Here is a 19,240-nt window from a genome sequence, read left to right as displayed (position 1 = left end):
CCCGCTGACTATAAACCAGCTGTCAGCATTCCATCCACTGGCACACCTTTGCCTGCTTCACAATCCTCACTCCGGAAAAGGCTCCCCCCGCTTAGAACAATAGGGGACGTCACGCCACTGTCAGTGCGTCCAAAATACATGTCGAAGTATGATCATGAGGGCACGTGATGCTCAGTTTTCAATGTTATACTTATTTTATTTATAAATTAAAATATAAAATAAAGAAATAAGGTAATTACTGTATGTATGACTTAGTAGTGTACCTCATTTTTCAATTATTTTATTACTTAGTCTATTTTAAAAATACAATTGTCCTGATGACTTGCAAGTGTAAATTTAAAAAAATAAATGATTGTCATTGAATTGATATGGAAATGATAAGTTCATTTTAGAACCATTACCTTCATCATCAAGCAAATCAGCAATTTATCATTTTAAAACAGGTATATTTCCAAACAAAAATGGAAATTGCAAAAGTAGTACCAATACAGAAAAATGGATATAATCACCAATTTGCAAACTACAGACCAGTTTCCTTACTTCTATAATTTAACTCTTTGAGAAATGATTCAATAACAAGTTGGACAAATTTATAAACAAAAATAAACTACTCGCAGACAGCCAATATGGATGCAGCGCTAACGATCTCCACATAACTGAGGAGATTATCAATGCAATAGACCACAAACGGTTTGCAGCTGTGGTGTTTATGGATTCAACAAAAGCATTCAACGCAATTAATCATAATATCCTAATCAACAAGTTAGAAAGCTATGAAACCAGAGGGTTGGTCTTGAACTTGGCAAAAAGCTACTTAAAGTAACAGGAAGCAATATACAGTATGAAGCTAGGAAAAAATACATCTGCATGTCTAGAAATATCTCGTGGATTACCTCAGGGATCAATATTGGGACCAAAACTGTTCATTTTATATATAAATGATATCTGTAAAGTCAGTTCAAGTCACAAAGGCTTAAAGTTAGTATTATTCGCAGATGATACGTCTGCATTTTGTTCGGAAGAAAACACACAAGAGCTAATGAAATCAATCAGGGTAGAAATGAACACATTAAAACAATGGCTTTACAAACAGACTATCCTTGAACCTAAGTAAAACTAAAATTATGTTTTTTGGTAGTAGTAGAAAAGACAGTCAGACACCAACACAAATAGACTAAATACACCTTGACAGGGTGAACAAAAATACAATTCTAAGTGTTATAATATACGATAAAATGAGCTGGAAATCCCACATTGAAGTGACAATGAATACTTTAATACTCAGCTGGGATAGGCTCCAGCATGCCCCCGCGACCCTAATGAGGAGAAGCGGTATAGAAGATGGATGGATCGATGAACAAAGCAAAATTTGTTCTGGACCAAACATTACTCCATACTCTCCATTGTTCTCTGGTGCTTCCAATCTGAGTTATTGTGTGGAGACATGGGGAAATACCTACAAAAGTACACTTCACTCACTAACTTTACTGCAAAAAAGGTCAGTAAGGATAATCCACAACGTTGGTTCTAAAGAACACACAAACCCTTTATTCATTAAAGTGTTGAAATTCACTGATCTGGTACATTTTTGTTTGAGCAGCTTGGACCAAGAGTCTCCCTCATGAGTGGGAAGGGAAACAAGGAAGGGAAACAAGTTCCCTAAAAAGAACACAAGACATCCTCAGTGGAGTGACGCACAACTACGTATTCTTCCGCCGCATGCACCCAATAGTTCTGTTTTTGTTTTATTAGTATTGATAATTTGTGGGAGTGCGTCGTCAGCACGAAACATGATGACGACCTGTTAATGAAAACAAAATAGTTAATTTGCTAATGTCCCTCAATTTGCAGTAGTTTCTCATAAGTCATAAGTGAAACAGATAAAAATATTATATATGGCTTAATTTGATACATGTTGGATGTATTTAATTATAATAAAAAATATAGGTCTTGATACAGTACATGATTTAATTTTAGACATTTTTGTCTAATTATAATTAAATAATATAAAATAAAAAAATAAGGTCTTGATGACTTGATTTTATAGTTTTGATTTCTTTAACATTGAAATAAAAATCTAATAAAATGATTTCATATAAATATATAAAGATCCACATGTATGACCTCATTCTATAATTTTTTTTTATGCCTGTAAATAGAATTTTACAAAAAAAAAAATAGTAACTAAAAAATAAGTGGCATGACTTCATTTTAGAGTTCTTCTTTTTTTTTAATAAAATACAAAATGTATTCATTAGGGCCACGGCGGTATGGTGGAGGCTATCCCAGCTGACTTTGGGCAGAAGGCGGGATACACGCTGGACTGGTTGCCATTTTATAAAAAGATTACATTTTAAAAATAAGATATAAAGGCCGATATGACAATATACTGTACGATATGACAATTTTCAGTGTTTTATATATATATATATATATATATATATATATACTGTATATATACAGTATATATACAGTGTATATTTGTTATTAATAAATGTTTCTTTGATTTGAATCCTTGAAACAAAACAAAACAAACAAAACTTGAATCCCGGACAGTATTCTTAACTTGTGACATGAACAAAATATTTTCCCGACTCCCATTCATCTTTAGATGCAAGGTCTTACCATGTTGTCGTCCTCTTTCACCACGTTATCCGGGAGAGGGGGGTTGTCATGAATATCCACAGAGTCCTTGTCATCCAGCCTGTCATCGTCACATAGCAAAAACGTCATACTGAGTGGCAAAATGAAAACGATATTCCAAGAATTCCCATGCTTATTTTCATTTGCTGTGTGTCGTATCTACCAGTGCTTTACAGTGGTGGTGTTCAACTTACGAATCATAGTGGGCCATGGTACACCACACAGGTTTGGGGTCCTACCAGAACCTGGGCAGAAGTCACCGCAGCCATAAAATCATCAAAAACAGATCAGATGAAATGGAACAGAGTATAAAGCACTCAAGGTGTCAGGATGGTCGTCATAAGGCTGCTTTGAAGTTTGGTCGATGTTATGTTAAGTCACGTTGACTTGTAACCACCGAGGCAACTTGATCATGTTGAAGCAAGACTAAAAACATGTTTTCCCTACTCAGGTTGCTTCAAGTGTGTTACATGTTAAAGGCCCAGACGGGGAGGAAAAAACACCAACCACACTTCGGGAAAAAAAACACACAAGCAGCACACACACAATCTTTTTTGCAGAGTGATGTTGAAACTGACCGTAAAACTGAGGTTCTTCTTCTCAGAGATTCTTCTTTCTTCCTGTTTTTGACAAGCCCCAGCTTTCCAAATGAGGCTCCAACAGGTGGGAGACTGGGAAGAGAAATAAATGCAAGCCCAGCCCCACTCACACACACAGCCCGTGTATGAGTGTTTGGGACAGCTGAGCACTTTAAATGCTGAAAGGCCCTCCCAGCGCTCCTGGTTGCTGGTCGCAGAAAGATTAATGTTAGAAGATGATCATAGTGGTGGATTCCTGAAATACACAGTCTCTGTATTAAATTGAAATATTAATAAATCAGATGCCACCACAGTAGAGCATCAACGGCCCCTGTATAAAATGAGCAATATAAAAAAAATGAAGGGCTCACAATCAGTGTAATTCCATGTCAAACAACTCCAGTTTAAAATTTTAATACCAGTTAAAAAATTGCAAGAATTTACATATTTTGGACGGTTGGATCTTTTTTTTTTTTTTTTTTTTTTTTTTTTTTTTTTTTTAAACAAAAAAAATGAAGGGCTCACAATCAGTGTAATTCCATGTCAAACAACTCCAGTTTAAAATTTTAATACCAGTTAAAAAATTGCAAGAATTTACATATTTTGGACGGTTGGATCTTAAGGACATAAAGTAGATTTGTAAAATGCAAAAAGAAAAAATGAGAGAGACAAAAACAATGTTGAGTAAGCATTTGGTTGCAAACATCAGAAACAATTAAAGTGAAATAGGCTGTTCATCAGCTGATCAAAAGTTTAAGAACATAGCTAAAAAAAAAACGAAACACCCCTAAAATAGGAATCAAATGTTGAAAAAAAAGGACTCAGTAACGTACAGTAGATGTGCTATTCTTGTTAATCACCTCAAAAATCGGTTTCCAGGATGCTAGTGGGAATGTTGCTCCGGGTGGTGAAGATGGCTTCGTGAAGTGCATCCACAGTCTGGAGCCGATGTCCATTTTTGTAAACTTTCCTCGCCATCCATCTCCAAATGTTGTCAACTGGATTTAGATCAGTGGAACAGACAGGATGGTCTAAAAGGTTATTCCTTTGAAAGAAGCCTTTTGACAGGCGGGCATTGTGAACTGCAGGGTTGTCCTGTTGAAAAAGTCAGCCATTACCACACAGACGAGGGCCTTCAGTCATGAGGGATGCCTCCTGCAACATCTCCACATAGCCATTTGCTGTTTGGCACCCCTACACAACCTGATGCTCTATTGTTCCATTGAAGAAACGTTGGAAGCCATCAGGACCATCAAGGTGACGTTTTTTCTCATCAGGAAAGAAACATTTTTCACTTTTTCCATGTGCAGTACTCAGGCTAATTCAAAATTTTGTGGCATTGAAGTCGACAAAGCCTTTGAAGACATTTTTCCTCTTAAAAGCCTACTCTCACAAATGCCGTCTGATGGTTATTGGACTGAACTCGGCACCAGTAACAACCTTCATTTGGGGCGAGGATGGTCCCGTGTCTGACAGACATTGGCTCCTCCGGCTCAGGGCCCGTGACATTTTTTTTTTTTTTAAACGTTTTTGGGTCATATCTCACTTGACTTTTTTGTTCCATAACCCTCAGGATCTTTGAAGACGTTTCAGATGACTGTCTTACTGCATCCAACCTCAGCAGCAATGGTGGCCTGCGAGAGGCCTTGCTTTTGCAGCTCAACAATCTGACCGCGTTCAAAGAGAAAGCTTTTTTGCCTTTGACATCAAGACACCATGCTAGTATGAATACCTGAAGAAAAATGACATTGAATCCACATTGTTGCTAAAATTTTGGCTTTTAAAGGCTGTGGTCTTAAACTTTTGATCAGCTGATGAACAGCCTATTTCACTTGAATGCTTGTTTTCAATAAGTTGATTACTTTGATTTTTTTTTTTGTTCTTTTTGCATTTTGAAGCTCTACTTAGAACCTCCTTAAGATCCATCCATCCAGCTGGAGCCTATCCCAGCTGACTTCGGGCGAGAGGCAGGGTACATCCTGCACTGGTCGCCAGCCAATAGCAGGGCACATATAGACAACCAACCACTCGCACTATGGACAATTTAGAGTCCCCAGTTAACCTAACATGCATGTTTTTGGAATGTGGGAGGAAACTGGAGTACCAGCTGAGAACATGCAAACGCCACACAGTGATGCCCAACGAACCCAGGTCTTCACGATCTCCTGACTGTGTAACCAACATGCTAACCACTAGGCCACCGTGTGGCCCTCCTCAAGATCAAACAGTGCAAAATATAAACTTTTGCAATTTTTCAAGCTGTCTTAACATTTTCATCAGGAGTGTATCAAGTTGGTTTTACCTTTTTTTTCCTCTCTCCAGCGTCCTCTTCACTATAATAACATCATGAGGCGATTAGGTAGCGTAGTTCCTCCAGGAGGGCGCATCCCCTTTTGAAAGACTTTGCCGTGTCTTCCCAGAAGAATGTCAAAGGCTGGAGGAGATACCAGGAGACAGGCCAGCACACCAACAGACACACCAATCCACATTTTCAGCAAATCACAAAAACTGATCAAATTTGTAGTAGATATACACAATCATTGTGCACTGCAGCTACATTTTCTGATACTTCAAGTTAAGCACAATGCCAGTATGTCAATCTTCCCAATTAGTATGCAATGATAATTACCAAGCTAGTTTTACTTTTTTCCTCCAAGCTCCTATGCACAATATTGGAATCATGGAGCGATTGGGCAGCGTAGCTCCTCATTGCTGCGCATTCCCTGTACTGTGTCAAAAGCCTGGAGGAGACACCAGGAGACAGACAAGCACACCAGGAGAGGCAACAATCCACAACAGTCGTAAATCAAAAATTAAACATAACACACAAGACAACAAAAAAGTTTTCTTTGATTTTTCCAACTTTTATATTTTTAAAAACAAACAAAAAAATAACAGATTAAATAAAATTTACAGTAGACATATGCAATCATTGTGCACTTCAACTACATTTTCTGATACTTTCTGCACAGCTGTCAACAGAAAAACGCAAACACAGTGAAGGAGAGTTGGGGGGTGGGCTGTTGCGGGAGAAGTGAGGCTGTGGGGCGGGGATGAAGAGGGAAGAAAAGGACAAAAAAAAGCCAAAATTTTCACTCGGGGAGGAAGAAAGAAAAAAAAAATCACTGAATATATAGATTTCTTTATTCCTTACATCACTTATATAAATATATTGAACTCCCTCCCTCCCCCCCCAAAAAGAAACATCAGCGAAAAAGAAGAGCGCGATACGAACCCCACAACAGCAGTAAGGCAAACAGAAAGCAAGAGAGTAGAGAGTGCAGGAGAGCCACAGAGGAGCAGCATGAAAGAGGCGTGGTCAGAGAGAGAATGCGGGACTGTGCGTACCAAAATGTAGAAATCTGTGACACGGGCGGGATGGTCAGCGCTAGAAGAGAAAGAACGCAAAGAAGGTGTGGGTCGGAGGTCGGCAGGAGGACAAAGAGGAGGGAAAGGTTTGACTGAGGTGGACTGTCCAGTGTGTGTGTGTTTTCACTTGTTTCTGTGCTACGTGACCCTGTTGCCTGCGTGTGTATGTGAATAGGGTTGTGTGTTTTCATACGACGGCAGCACAAATTTCAGGTGAAACACATGCTCGCGTGTCTTGTGTGCTCTTCTGCTATATAAATACAAAACAAAATAAGGAAAACGAGGAATTAAAAACCAACGACAAAATCATATTTGAAAGCAAACACCGACCACCTGATGATTCACCCCTTCTTCCCTTTTATACATTTGACACCTTTTACTCATCAAGTTTTTTTCTTGGTAATTGTACACGAAGAGCAGCCCAACCCCCACAGTTCTCCATCCTTTTCCACCACTCCACCGAGAGTCCATGTGTGTGTCGTCCACATCCTCCGGCTCCTGGTCTCACTGAGAGCTGGCTCTCTCCAGCACGCGCAGGTCATAGTTCTTTTTGGTGGCCCTCAGTTTGAAGAGGCCGGCTGCGCTGTTGTTCAGTTTGAAGGAAGCACTCTGGGCAGCCATGGTGCTGGGGAACACGGCCACTACTGTGTACAGGTGAGCCGGGTCGTCACCCTTCACTGCTCCCATGCAGGCCACGGGGCCGCCCTCCGCGCCCGCCCCCGGGGGGCCGCAGCCTCCCGCTCGGCCTCCCTGAGGCTCCTTCAGCCACTGGATCTTGGCGCCGCACATGGACAGTTGGTTGAAGAGCTTTTCAGCTTCTGGACGTGAAATCCCTTCTGGCAGGTCCGTTACTTCAAGTACTCGACTCACCACTGTGGCAAAGAGGAGGGGGACAGAGATGAATATCGAGTCACTGCAGAAGTCTAAAATAGCGAGTAATATTAGTGACAATAACCCTCACTGAGGATCTACTCTGCATACCATTTGAGCGACGGTCTTAAACTTTTGATCAGCTGATGAAATGGCTATTTCACTTCAGTGCTTGTTTGCAATAAATATCTTACGTCTCACTCCAATTTCTTCTTTTTGTATTTTGAAGTACTACTACTGAGAACCACCTTAAGATCCAACAGGGAGGCTAGGTTAGGTTTGATGCCAAGTGAATTGTGTGTAAGTGTCATTTGACCTCATTTGTCACATCTCCATTTGAGTCTCCACTTTTCACTGCCTCCAAAATGTGCGTACGACAGCTCAGTTTGCATGCAGGTACATTCATTCTCCTGCCAAACCTTTTTACTTTTATTTGTTTATTTTTACATAAATCACAACGTTGCCGTAAAAATTGATGTACGCTACTTTCAGGCCCAGTTTTGTGCGCACACAACCATTATTAATTAAACGTCTGTTTATTAATGGGTGAGGCTTTTTGGGATTCATAAAATTTGTCCTGTGCAAAACTCTTAACTTTCGTGGCTTGCTGCAGTACAGGTAATATGAGTATTAACTAGGAACGTAAGACCATATCGGTCAGCCGATATTAAATGAGATATCCGTTTATCGGTATGACGATGTCCTCCACAACCCGCAGCTACAACCTTATTATGTCAGCATGTCCACAGTGTGTGTAAGCGACGGTCTTAAGATGTCCGTTGACATTGTGCAAGCTCAAGTGGATGTCAGCCTTCACTTTTTTATTACCACGGAAGTAGCTTACTAGCTCAGTCTCATCACCAAAACCACAGAGCCATCAAGAGGTAAAAAAAACAAAAAACAAAAAACAACAACAACAACAACAACAACAAAAAACAGCACACTTCCGGTACTTCACAGTAAAATGATTTAAAACCAGAGGAACGTCCATGCTGGTGTCCATGTCTCGATTTGTAAGAGTTCATTAAACAAGAACGTGTGAGAGGAGATGCTCAGTCACTTTAGAAGTTATGACTTGTCAGGATGTCATGAAAGAAAAAAGCTTTGTCCTCGTAGACACGATTACCACCTGTGTCTGCATCTGGCCTGATGAGCCCGCTCCACGTATATGCGCACCATTTCAACGACAGCTTTTTTTTTTTTTTTTTTTTTTTAAAGCCAGCTTCACTGTGCATCTTATATAACATATACTGTATAGAATATTGTCTGGAGCTCTGCAAACTATCCTTTCTTCAGCAAAAAGGCTAACCTATCATGATGTTGCTGTTAAAATGTGAGTGTAATGTTAACGTTGTGGTTCACATGGCTATGCTAGTGTTGCTAACATTTCCATTCATGCTAACATGTCCATTCATTAATGTTACGTTGTTGTATGTTGGACAGTAGTAGTAGTAGTAGTAGTAGTAGTACTTTATTAATCCCACAGCAGGGAAATTCACTTGTTACAGCAGCAAGCAAGATACACAAGTGAAGAATGCATAGTGACATAGTGAATACAAAATGGTTCAGGTGTTGTAGAGCCTGATAGCGATCGGTATGAAGGACCTGCGGAACCTCTCCTTCTTACACCGTGGGTGTAACAGTCTGCTGCTGAAGGAGGTGTAGAGGTGTAGAGTTTTTCCAGCAAGGTTGAAATACTTGGAAAAATGAAAGGATCCGAGGGCTACTTTGACATGTAGATGTGCTACATATGATATATTTGAAAAAAAAAAATGCATCTCAGCTTTGTGATAAAGGTGAAGAAGCCTATTATCAACTTTGCTCTTTTCTCTCTTTTCCCCATTTTTGATGGGTTGTCATGGACTCAACACTAATGCTTATTTTAGAACACGTAAAACCAAACAACACTCCCATTTTCAAACTCACCAACATCTGTGGTGCCGAGATCAGTGGATGCAGATTTAAGTGTTTGTTTCTTCCCTCGTGCACCGTGTTTCATCACTCCCTGGCCCTGCAATAGTATAATAGTAATATTACAGTTGCGACACTAGATGGCGACATACACCATTAGATGAGTCCTTGTGGTAAGAGGAAACAATGGCAAGTACAAAATGGAGAGGACCGAGAGGGTCTTCTGACCTGATGGGAGCTGTATGAAGACTGGCCGTGCATGAGGGGAGGAGGGCACAGACTGTACTGGAGAGGCTGTCCCAATAAAGAGTAGCGGCCATCACCTAAACACAAATGAGAAAATAAGTGGTTTATTGGAGCTCTTGAATTGCATCTCATTAGACTGTTCAGATAATGTAAAGAAACCACTGATTTTAAAATGTTAAAAACTCCAATCCATACAGGGGGTGTGTTTGTATGGGAATTGCAGCTGTGTGCACGTGTAACTCACACAGATGAGCTAACCCATGTGCTGGTACAGAACGTTTAAACAAGGCATGATTGCCAGTCATGTGACCTGACGAGGTCAAGCATGGCGACATGGCAGGCTAATGGCTTTGTCACTGCTTGGAGAGTAGTGAAAATAGGGGAAAGAGCATGTGCACATTGACTATTTAATGTCTTAATGGTAGGGGTGTCACAAGAGCTCACAAGATTTACGTGAGATTTTTCATTCAGGAAAAAAAAAAAAAAAACTGTCTAGTGGGCACCAAACCTGGGACAATAAAATATAAATAGATTAATCACACAATAAATGAAAATGAACTGGATAATTATGCTGGTCTCAATATATTGCCATGATCTGATCTCGTCTCGTGAAATGAGTGCCTCGTGACACCCCTACTTCATGGCATTAGCTAAATTACAGCACAGTACAGTAATCCCTCGTTTATCACGACTAATTTGTTCCAGACCCGACCATGATAAGTGAATTTTCGCGAAGTAGGATTCATTATTTATGAATAAAACATTTCATAGTTACAGCATAGAAAACCCGTTTACGACATTCTACATACGGTCTTGAATATTAGAAGCCTCTAGACATGAAACAACACATGCAGTAGATATAATCATAGAAAATAAGCCGCTTCAGACAAAGACTTGTGCTCTTGTCTCGATCCATCCATCCAGCCATTTTCTATGCTGCTTATCCTCGTTAGGGTCGCCGGGGTATGCTGGACTCTATCCCAGCTGACTTCGGACGAGAGGCGGGGTACACCCTGGACTGGTCGCCAGCCAATCGGAGGGCACATATAGATAAACAATCATTCACACTCACGGTCATACCTATGGACAATTATAGAGTGACCAATTAACCTGACGTCACACGCTCGTGTGTGTTTCAATAAATGTCTTCCGGATGTGTGAACAGGAAGTTCATCAATGTCTCGTACTGCCTTTCAACTGAATTTGTATTTTAGTTCATTTAGAACATTTTTATGCTTGAAAATAATTTAGGCCAAGAATACATAACACGTGCTTAAATACGCTTTTTTTTTTTTACTAGTAAGCTGTACCACAAAACACAGATCATTTATTAATTTTTTAAAAAACGTGATAGAGTGAGGGAGCGATGTTCGAACAGCAATGTAGCAAGCGACGACTGCGTTATATTTACACAAGTGTGTTTCACATGTTGTTATTCACACCTTGTGCTGTCCCACCTGGCCGTGGAAATTGGGGAATGAGGGGTAGTGGTCCCAGGCCTGGACAGACACTGTTGACGCTGCCAGAAGGAGATGGCGTGGGAGACTGGGTAGGCGAGGCCAGAGGGCTCGTCAGCTGGGTGCTGGCCTGCAGAAAAGGAGATGATAGAAGAAGATACACAAGAGGTCATGTTGATGTAGTAAAACTATGTTGTTTGTTGCGCTCTGGCGTACCTGCGGAGTGTTGTCAGGCTTGTAGAGATCTCCGGGCTTTCCGGGTCTCTGCTCTATGCTGTAGTACTTGCACGGGTTCCACTGGACCAGCGGAGGATTCTGGGAAGGCTGCGGTCCATTGGGGACACTGAGCTGCATGACCATGACTCCAGGACCAGGAGGCGGGACTCCTGCTGACATCGATAGCTGCACAGTTATGTCATATTTGACTGCAGCCATTCTAATGATTCCAATTTCAAACATGAACACTGCCAAAAGCAGATTCAGCATGTTGTTCAGGTGTGTTGATTATCTATTTACAACAAATAATGTATTTTTGTTTATCTATCTATGCCAGCAAAGTATAGTGACAGGCAGAACAATGAAATGCTCTTCCACTAGATGGCAGGAGGTACATAATTAACCTGTGTATCCACCCGCTACCACTCATACATTTTCGGTTGGTGGTGTGACGTGAGAGTTTTCTAATTTAAGATATGTGCCTTGGCTCAATAAGGTTGGAAAACACTTAATTAGGCTGTGTACACACGAACATCTACAGCAGTCCCAAACATTTTCCAGCGAGGGTCACATCCAGAAAAATAGAAGGATACGAGGGGGGCATCTATGATACATTTTGTACACGACAAATGCTAAAAGCAATCCAATGTCGGTCAATATTTGGAAAGGTCTCTGAACAAAACAACATCTTAGTTTTGTGTTATAGTTGACAAAGCAAACTAGCTAGCATAATATCTCATTATTAATGAATTTGACTTTTACAATATGTCATGGGCCATCGGAAAAACGAGCTGTGACCGAAAAATCGGCCCTTTGGACATTCCCGACCTCAAAGTGAGTATAGTCACACATACTCCCCACGCTTAGTTATATTTATATTTAAGTTATACTTAAGTTTCTATAGTTTTGTCCTTTGAGAAGATATAATAAAATGGCTGCTGAAACGAGAAGGGTGCACTCACTTTGATACTGTGTAACCACAGCAGAGGTTGATGACGAAGTAATTCACTGATGGCCAAATGTGTGCATAGGTCATTGGTGTTTTTCAGGTTTTCCAGAAATTCTTTATTTATTATCTAGTTGCAAACATTGCGTCCTTAGTGACCTGGTATGAACTTCCTTGATTAAGTTTCTCATGTTTTTTTTGCAACTGCAATGTTTATCTTTGCCTCAGGTTAAAAGCATTGATTTTACAGGTGCCACATCACAGCTGATTGGGAGCGGGGGTCCTCACCTGAATATTGCTGCTGTAACTGTTGAGGGTTGCATGGGGACGGTGATGGTGTGATTTGATACTGTTCAGAGCTGGGGGGCTGCAGGTAACCTACTGATGGGCTGCAAAAAGAACAATGCAATTAGCATGCATTCATACAAATATACATATAAATCAAACATGATTGTTTGGCATCATTCTTAAGTCCAGTCAACATTATATAACACTGCAACTTATTTATAAACATGGATGAAGGTGATTACTACATAACTCAGTTAAATGATAAACCAAAGCATTTCAAAGGTGGCGAGGCAGCAAGGCAGCTAATGACACCACCTCACGGCTATGGCAGTTGAACATTTTTCATTCTCTCATTCAGGGCCGGGCATTCAAACCCCAGCAAAATTAGCTTCTTGTCCAGCAGGAGGCACTGTGCCTGAAAACACAACACTCCTTGGATCATGTTCCCATGAAAAACCCTATCCCTTGTTGTCTTTACATATACTGTACAGTTAATTCCTCCTTTATTGTGGTTAACGGGGTTCCACACCTGGCTGTGATAAGTGAATTTCCGCAAAGTAGGATTCCTTACTTACTTCCTTACTTCCTACTTATTGAAAATGTTCATACTTAGAACATAGAAAACCTGTTTACAACCTTCTAAATACAGTTTTTAAAATTAGAGACATCAAGACATGAAATAACACCCTTTGATCACCTTTACACTACTATTACCCAATGTAGTAGGCACAATAAGAGAAAATAACCCAAATTACAGAAATATAGACTCATATTGACTCATTTAGCATTGCATTGGCAGTCACATGATCACCGAGTATTTCCTAGTGACCATTGTAGAATACTGCATATCATTACGAGCCTATGGTTTGTTTCATTTGATATGCATACAACATTGTTATATAGTAATAATACTTACATACTTGTATATTATAATTACACACACCCAGTTCTTACATACATCTACTAACCTGTGAAAATACTACAACTTGTTTGATGATGCTACGTCGTCTTTGAATAGGTGAGTACAGTAAGTCTTCTGAATGCCTTATATCTGCAATTTAGCTCATTTTGCCATTTGTATGCTTGAAAATACTTAACTTGGGCCAAAAACATGTCAAATGTGCTTAAATAATTTTTTTTTTGCTAAATAGTTGGCTGTAGTCAACTATGAAACAGCAATGATAAATGAATTAATACATTTTTGAGAAAGGGTGATAGTGAAGCCGAGGACGTCAATGAATACATACCTTGTGCTATTCGGCTGGGTGGGTGTAATAACACTGTAGTAAACAGGCATGGGGCCCTGAACTGACTGGCTGACCGGCACCATCACCTGCTGCTGGTACTGCTGCTGCACCACCTGCTGATTCTCATTCCCCACTGGCACCTGAACAAGAAGTGTACTTAGGAGATATATATGTATATATCCTGTAGGTGACACAAAGCCACTAGACAAATTCCGTACCTGATAGGATGGCATCTGTGGATATTGAACCATGATACTTTGCATTTGCCCTCCCATGCCAGCTCTCTGGGTATTGAGCAGAGCAGGGTTTTGCTGCTGCTGCACCCCCATGATGCCCTGGTAGCTCGGTTGCTGGCTGGGCATCATGGTCTGGAGACCTGATGAGAGAGAGGGGGGTGCGCAATGAATTATTTGTCTGCCAGGCAACAACCGTGGATCAAGGTCAAACTGACCAAGAGCCATGTGGAACTGGCAAACCTTCAGAGTTCAGTGTTCAAACCAGAGTTCAGTGTGTTTGTCAATAGTCTATCAAAAAACAGCAACCTCCACTGACTGGAAATGAAAAGCCCATTCCTCATTCTCTCCACTCCAACAGAGGACACACAGTAATAAACATTTACATGGCGCATTCAGTCATGTACAGACCTGACTGCTGTGCGGGCTGAGGCATAGGCTGTGTGCGCTGAGCAGGGTAAGACACCTGGTGGGACATGGGCTGGGCCACACGGTACTGCTGGCCTGAACTGGGATACTGACTTGGGGGGTAGTATGAAACTTGTATCTGAAAGATAAAAACAAAATGTCTAAAAAAAAAAATCAAACAATAAATGTATGCTATTTTCAATACCATTTCATAACATGCAAGGCATGATATGTAACTTCTTGTTGGTTAAGTGTAAGTGTGGGCTTCCCAGCATGCCTTGATGGTTAGAAATTGGCATAAAATAGTATTGTCTTGCATGTATATTAGTGTATAAGCTAGGAATATGCAACATGCGATAGAAACTGTAGAAACTTTTTTTAAATAATATTTTTGTGATATACAGTATAATAGGGCTGCGATTGGCTGGCGACAAGTCCAGGGTGTACCCCGCCTGTCGCCTAAAGTCAGCTGCGATAGGCTCCAGCATGCCCCCGCGACCCTAATGAGGAGAAGCGGTATAGAAAATGGATGGATGGATGGATATATAATAGGGATGTCCTAATCCACATTTTTTTGACACCATTACTCGCATAGAGGTGGCAATAAGTTGATACCTGAAATGTCTAGATGGCCAGTGGGGTGGCCAGAGAGTGACCAAGGGTGGCCACGGCCACCACGTAGCTCCGCCACTGCGTGCTAACTGCCTGCACAATAACATAGCGCAGCTCTATATGAAGACCACCTCCTCAAGCAAGTTGAAGTTTGTCTCCGACTACTTTTTGTGCAACTCCAGCTTTACCAATGTGGGACACATGAGACCAATTTCTTCCAATTATGGAGCTTATTAGCACAAAAAGGTGGGTTTTCCCCCACAAACGGAAAAAAAACTGCAGGGTTACAGAATCGCCAATATGTGGAGATCCATTGAACAAGTTAGCGAATGTTGAGCCACTTGTGTCTTATACAACAGGGCTAAAAGTAGCATACACTATTTCAATGAGGAGACATCCAAAAGGAAGAGTAAAAGAGGATCGATTTGGCTTCTGTAGCCTTTTCCAAGGATGTAAGCGCCGATATCTGCACCCGTTACACTGGAGACTGCCCACATATTGAACAACACAGCAATACTGTAATCTGCTCATGGAGTGAGGACAATACTATAAAATACTACAATACCACTTATAAAATACTTGGACACAAAGCTATTGTCAAACCCTCGCCATGAGAGACTGCAGCTAAATGAAAATAATTAACTTGGGTCTTTCACTTCACGTTTTCACGTCAGATCGCTTGTCTCATATAAACCATAATCACAGTTTTATGGATTCACGTGGCAAAAAGCTTGAATAAGGGAGCCGGAAGTGTGAATGATGAATGAGAACTCATCGTCACCGCTTCTCCTATCCTCCTAATACTAACAGATTATGACCATTTCAGCTCCTTTAGCTATGCGGGTAGAGGAAGAGAATGCTACATACTACATACTAATAGCGGTCAACAGTATCTTCACTCATATGACCTTAGAATACACTCACTGACATAAAAGAAAACATGGTCTTGTTTCCACAAGGTACTGTAATTTATCATCAAGACTTAAACAGAATGTTTTCGAAGTTTTATATCTACAGTACTAGGCAAATTTCATATTCACAAACCCAGAGTGATGTTATGAAAGCTAAATATTCACTTATTTTACTCTGAATGCGGCTTCACTATCACCTTTTATCAAAATTATATTCATTAATAGATCATGCTGTTTCATTGTTGACTACGACTTATTAATAGTAAAAAAATATGCCTACTGGATCAAATTTTCCGTATTTGTTTTTTCTAAATGAAGCATTTTCAATGGTAAAAATGGCTAAATGAAATAAAATACAAATATAAGGCATTCATAAGACTCATTCAAAGACTTTGCGATCTGTAGTATTCTACACTGGTCACTAGGTGTCAGTAATGTTTGGTGAGACACAAGTACCAGACTTGATGGCGGAACAACATTTATTGCAGGTTTGAATGAAGCACAATCCCCAACACGGGCTACTGTTGCGGCCGTAATCCACGCCAAGCTAAAACTCAACTCTGAACCCCCGATGTCACTTCCTCTCCGCACGCCGACACACACGAGCACAAATTTATACAACAATTTGGATGGTTTAGTTTTTATACTGCCTGACTGATACAAGGCAAAGGTGATGCACAACATGAAAGATGACAAAATGCCCCACACTGTCAGTGCTAAGATACTTTTCAACATTCATTTTACTATGGTGTTTCAAAGCATACAAAAGAAAATAGACTACATGTCTGTATTGTATGCAACTGATGTTTCCATGAGAAGTGACTTACCTGCTGGGGTGGCGGGGCCTGCATGTAGCCTTGCGGAGGCGGAGCCTGCATTACTGTCTGCGATGGAGGCGGTGGCGGCGGTGGAGGATGGGGATGTCCTGTGGCCGGTTGGTAGCCAGACGGCGGAGGCATGGCCTGGCCAGTGGTCGCCATGATGTAGCTGGTCTGAGGAGTTGGATGCTGGGACAGGACCGTCGGAGTAGCCTGATACAAGGGGGGAGGCTCGGGGTTCTCACTGGAGCCCTGACGGCTCAGTGTCATTTGGCTGAACTGGGGCGCCAGTTCTTCTCCCTGTGGGGAAAGGGACAGGTATTACCTGCACCATGTGACTAACTTGATGCAATTACAGTTGATCTGCTAAATGCAATATTATGCTAAATATTTAAATTCTGTAACAACTTTACACAAGTACATCAATTACAAACAATTTCTTTTGTTATAGCAGCCAGTCTCCCATAGTCTCCGGGTGTGTGGTATACAAAAGGCACATAACCGCCATGGTCTCCAATTAGTTAAAAAAAAACAAAAAAAACAATGGTATTACAAGCTATGACTAGAGTCAACTACCTGATATTTTGTATTAACTCCACAAGATGGCAGTAACTTCAGTTGCAGTATCATACATGTTCAGCAACTAGCAGCTTTATGTGCCTCTAGTGCGCTTTCGTGCGCAAATGTTCAGCTGTCAGTGGAATGCATGCTACTTAGGAAGATTCAAACTCGATTCAACATTGCAAAAGTATTACGGTACTGTAAGTACTTTTTATAGTCAAAAGTCATCCAATCCATTGCTGTACTGGAAGAACCAACCAACCTAGACTGCCCTGCACTTGTAGTCCAGTACTCTGGTACCAGCCAAAGATATTTGGTGGTCACTTTGGTGCGGTCTGGTTCGCGGTCACACGTGCCCAATACAAGATATCTTCCAGGTCATACACTCGTAATACTTTCTCTTCTGTGGCAGATTTTTATTTTATTTTTTTAACCAGCTGTGCTGTGGTGAAGAGGATATAAAGTACATAAAGACAAAAAGTTACCCGGAGATGTGCTGCAAGGAGACAGCGCTTCTGACGACTTCACTAAACTTTTATGATCAACCAAACTGAAAAAAGCCTGCTACGTTTCAAAATTTTTGTACACTAAAATTTGAATTCCCTTTTCAATTGTTTGACTCATATTTAAACTTTTGCACAAGGTGTCACTTTGTTTGCTTTTATTTTGAATTATTGAAAGGTGCTGCTGGGTCTGCTGACCAATCAAAAATGATAACAGAAAGCTGCATGTGTTTTAAAGTTTTGATAAAAAGCAGCAGTATTGCATAACGTGAATGATGTTGGCAATTTAATTTCTTACCTCAAGGGAGCTGAATTTGGTTCCCAGTTTGAACATTTTTAGATGTCTATATTAAGATTTATCACTTTCTTTGGCACCATCATTGCTGTGATACACAAAAGTGACATTGACGTTTTTATACCATGATTCAGATTCCATGTGTTCATGGATCATCTTACATTATCATTCATTAGTAGTGAGTAGTTATACATTTTATACTTTAAATGTGTTTATTAATAAGTGTGTGAGGCATATTTAGGGCTTAAACCTGGATGGTGTTGCCACTGAACAATGGCAATTGAAGAGAAAAGGGGAGAGTTATGGAGCTGAATCTAATCTAATAATTACTACAGTTACTTTTATTACAAATGTGGATCTGACAAAGGAGGAGGGGGAGCGAGCCATTCCATTTCTTCCGCTTATACAGGTCTGGGTCACGGGAGCAGCAGGCTCTGTAGGGATGCCCAGACTTCCCGGTCTCCGGCCACCTCTTCCAGCTCAACCGGGAAGACACCAAGGTGTTCCCAGGCCAGCCGTGAAACATAATCCCTCCAGCGTGTCCTGGGTCTGCACTGAGGCCTCGTCAGGGAGCTGTCCAGGAGGCATCCGGACTAAATCGAGCCACCTCAACTGGCTCCTCTTATTGTGAAGGAGCAGCGGCTCTACTCTGAGCCCCTCCCAGATGGCCGAGCTCCTCACCCTAACTCTTAGGTTACGGAGGGAACTCATTTTGGCTGCTTGTATCCGCAACCTCGTTCTTTCGGTCACAACCCAAAGCTCATGACCAGAAACGAGGGTGGGAACATAGATCAACCGGTAAACTGAGAGCTTTGCCTTCCGGCTCAACTCTCGCTTCACCACAACAGTCCGGTAAAGCGACCACCAATCCGCCTGTCAACGCTCCAACCTTCCCACCGACCAACCCAACCCACTCCACCCTTTTCCGACTGAGAACATGGCCTCAGATTTGGAGGTGCTGAGTCTCGTCTCAGAAGCTTCACACTCAGTTGCAAACCGCCCCAGTAAACACTGAAGGTCACAGCCTGGTGAGGCCATCAGGACCACATTGTCTGCAAATAGTAGAGATGAGATCCTAAGGCCCTCAAACTGGACCCCAGACGTCTTGAATGCACCAAGAAATTCTGT

The 19,240-nt window shown here is 41.1% G+C and overlaps 2 protein-coding genes across 24 annotated transcripts in view; both read right to left on the bottom strand.

Annotated features, from left to right (window-relative positions):
• Positions 1 to 3,487, bottom strand: part of LOC129186922 (SH3 and cysteine-rich domain-containing protein 3-like) — an 81,035-nt gene extending 77,548 nt beyond the window's left edge. For 4 of the 5 annotated variants that reach the window (XR_008572320.1, XR_008572319.1, XR_008572321.1 and 1 more), the window contains exons 1-3: positions 3,222 to 3,483; positions 2,838 to 2,888; positions 2,626 to 2,704 (exon numbers count right to left, since the gene is read on the bottom strand). Coding sequence is in view for 2 of the 5 variants with exons in the window: in XM_054785670.1 (XP_054641645.1) it covers positions 2,626 to 2,704; positions 2,838 to 2,854 (96 nt within the window). In the remaining 3 variants the exon portion in view is untranslated. Of the gene's footprint in view, positions 1 to 2,625; positions 2,705 to 2,837; positions 2,889 to 3,221 lie in introns of all 5 variants that reach the window. The other variant, XM_054785671.1, reaches the window with a different exon arrangement.
• Positions 3,488 to 6,057: 2,570 nt separating this feature from the next.
• Positions 6,058 to 19,240, bottom strand: part of LOC129185874 (R3H domain-containing protein 2) — a 67,545-nt gene continuing 54,362 nt past the window's right edge. For 9 of the 19 annotated variants that reach the window (XM_054783462.1, XM_054783474.1, XM_054783467.1 and 6 more), the window contains 10 exons: positions 16,763 to 17,053; positions 14,416 to 14,551; positions 13,990 to 14,147; positions 13,772 to 13,911; positions 12,525 to 12,625; positions 11,291 to 11,460; positions 11,060 to 11,204; positions 9,600 to 9,694; positions 9,387 to 9,471; positions 6,059 to 7,462 (listed from right to left, as the gene is read on the bottom strand). In XM_054783462.1, the coding sequence (XP_054639437.1) occupies positions 7,095 to 7,462; positions 9,387 to 9,471; positions 9,600 to 9,694; positions 11,060 to 11,204; positions 11,291 to 11,460; positions 12,525 to 12,625; positions 13,772 to 13,911; positions 13,990 to 14,147; positions 14,416 to 14,551; positions 16,763 to 17,053 (1,689 nt within the window). In that variant the 3' untranslated portion in view covers positions 6,059 to 7,094. Of the gene's footprint in view, positions 7,463 to 9,386; positions 9,472 to 9,599; positions 9,695 to 11,059; positions 11,205 to 11,290; positions 11,464 to 12,524; positions 12,626 to 13,771; positions 13,912 to 13,989; positions 14,148 to 14,415; positions 14,552 to 16,762; positions 17,054 to 19,240 lie in introns of all 19 variants that reach the window. The other 10 variants (XM_054783473.1, XM_054783476.1, XM_054783464.1 and 7 more) reach the window with 3 other exon arrangements.

The sequence above is a fragment of the Dunckerocampus dactyliophorus genome, chromosome 8 (assembly GCF_027744805.1).
Source record: "Dunckerocampus dactyliophorus isolate RoL2022-P2 chromosome 8, RoL_Ddac_1.1, whole genome shotgun sequence".
Classification (NCBI taxonomy): domain Eukaryota; kingdom Metazoa; phylum Chordata; class Actinopteri; order Syngnathiformes; family Syngnathidae; genus Dunckerocampus; species Dunckerocampus dactyliophorus.
This window is presented reverse-complemented; position numbering and strand designations above follow the sequence as displayed.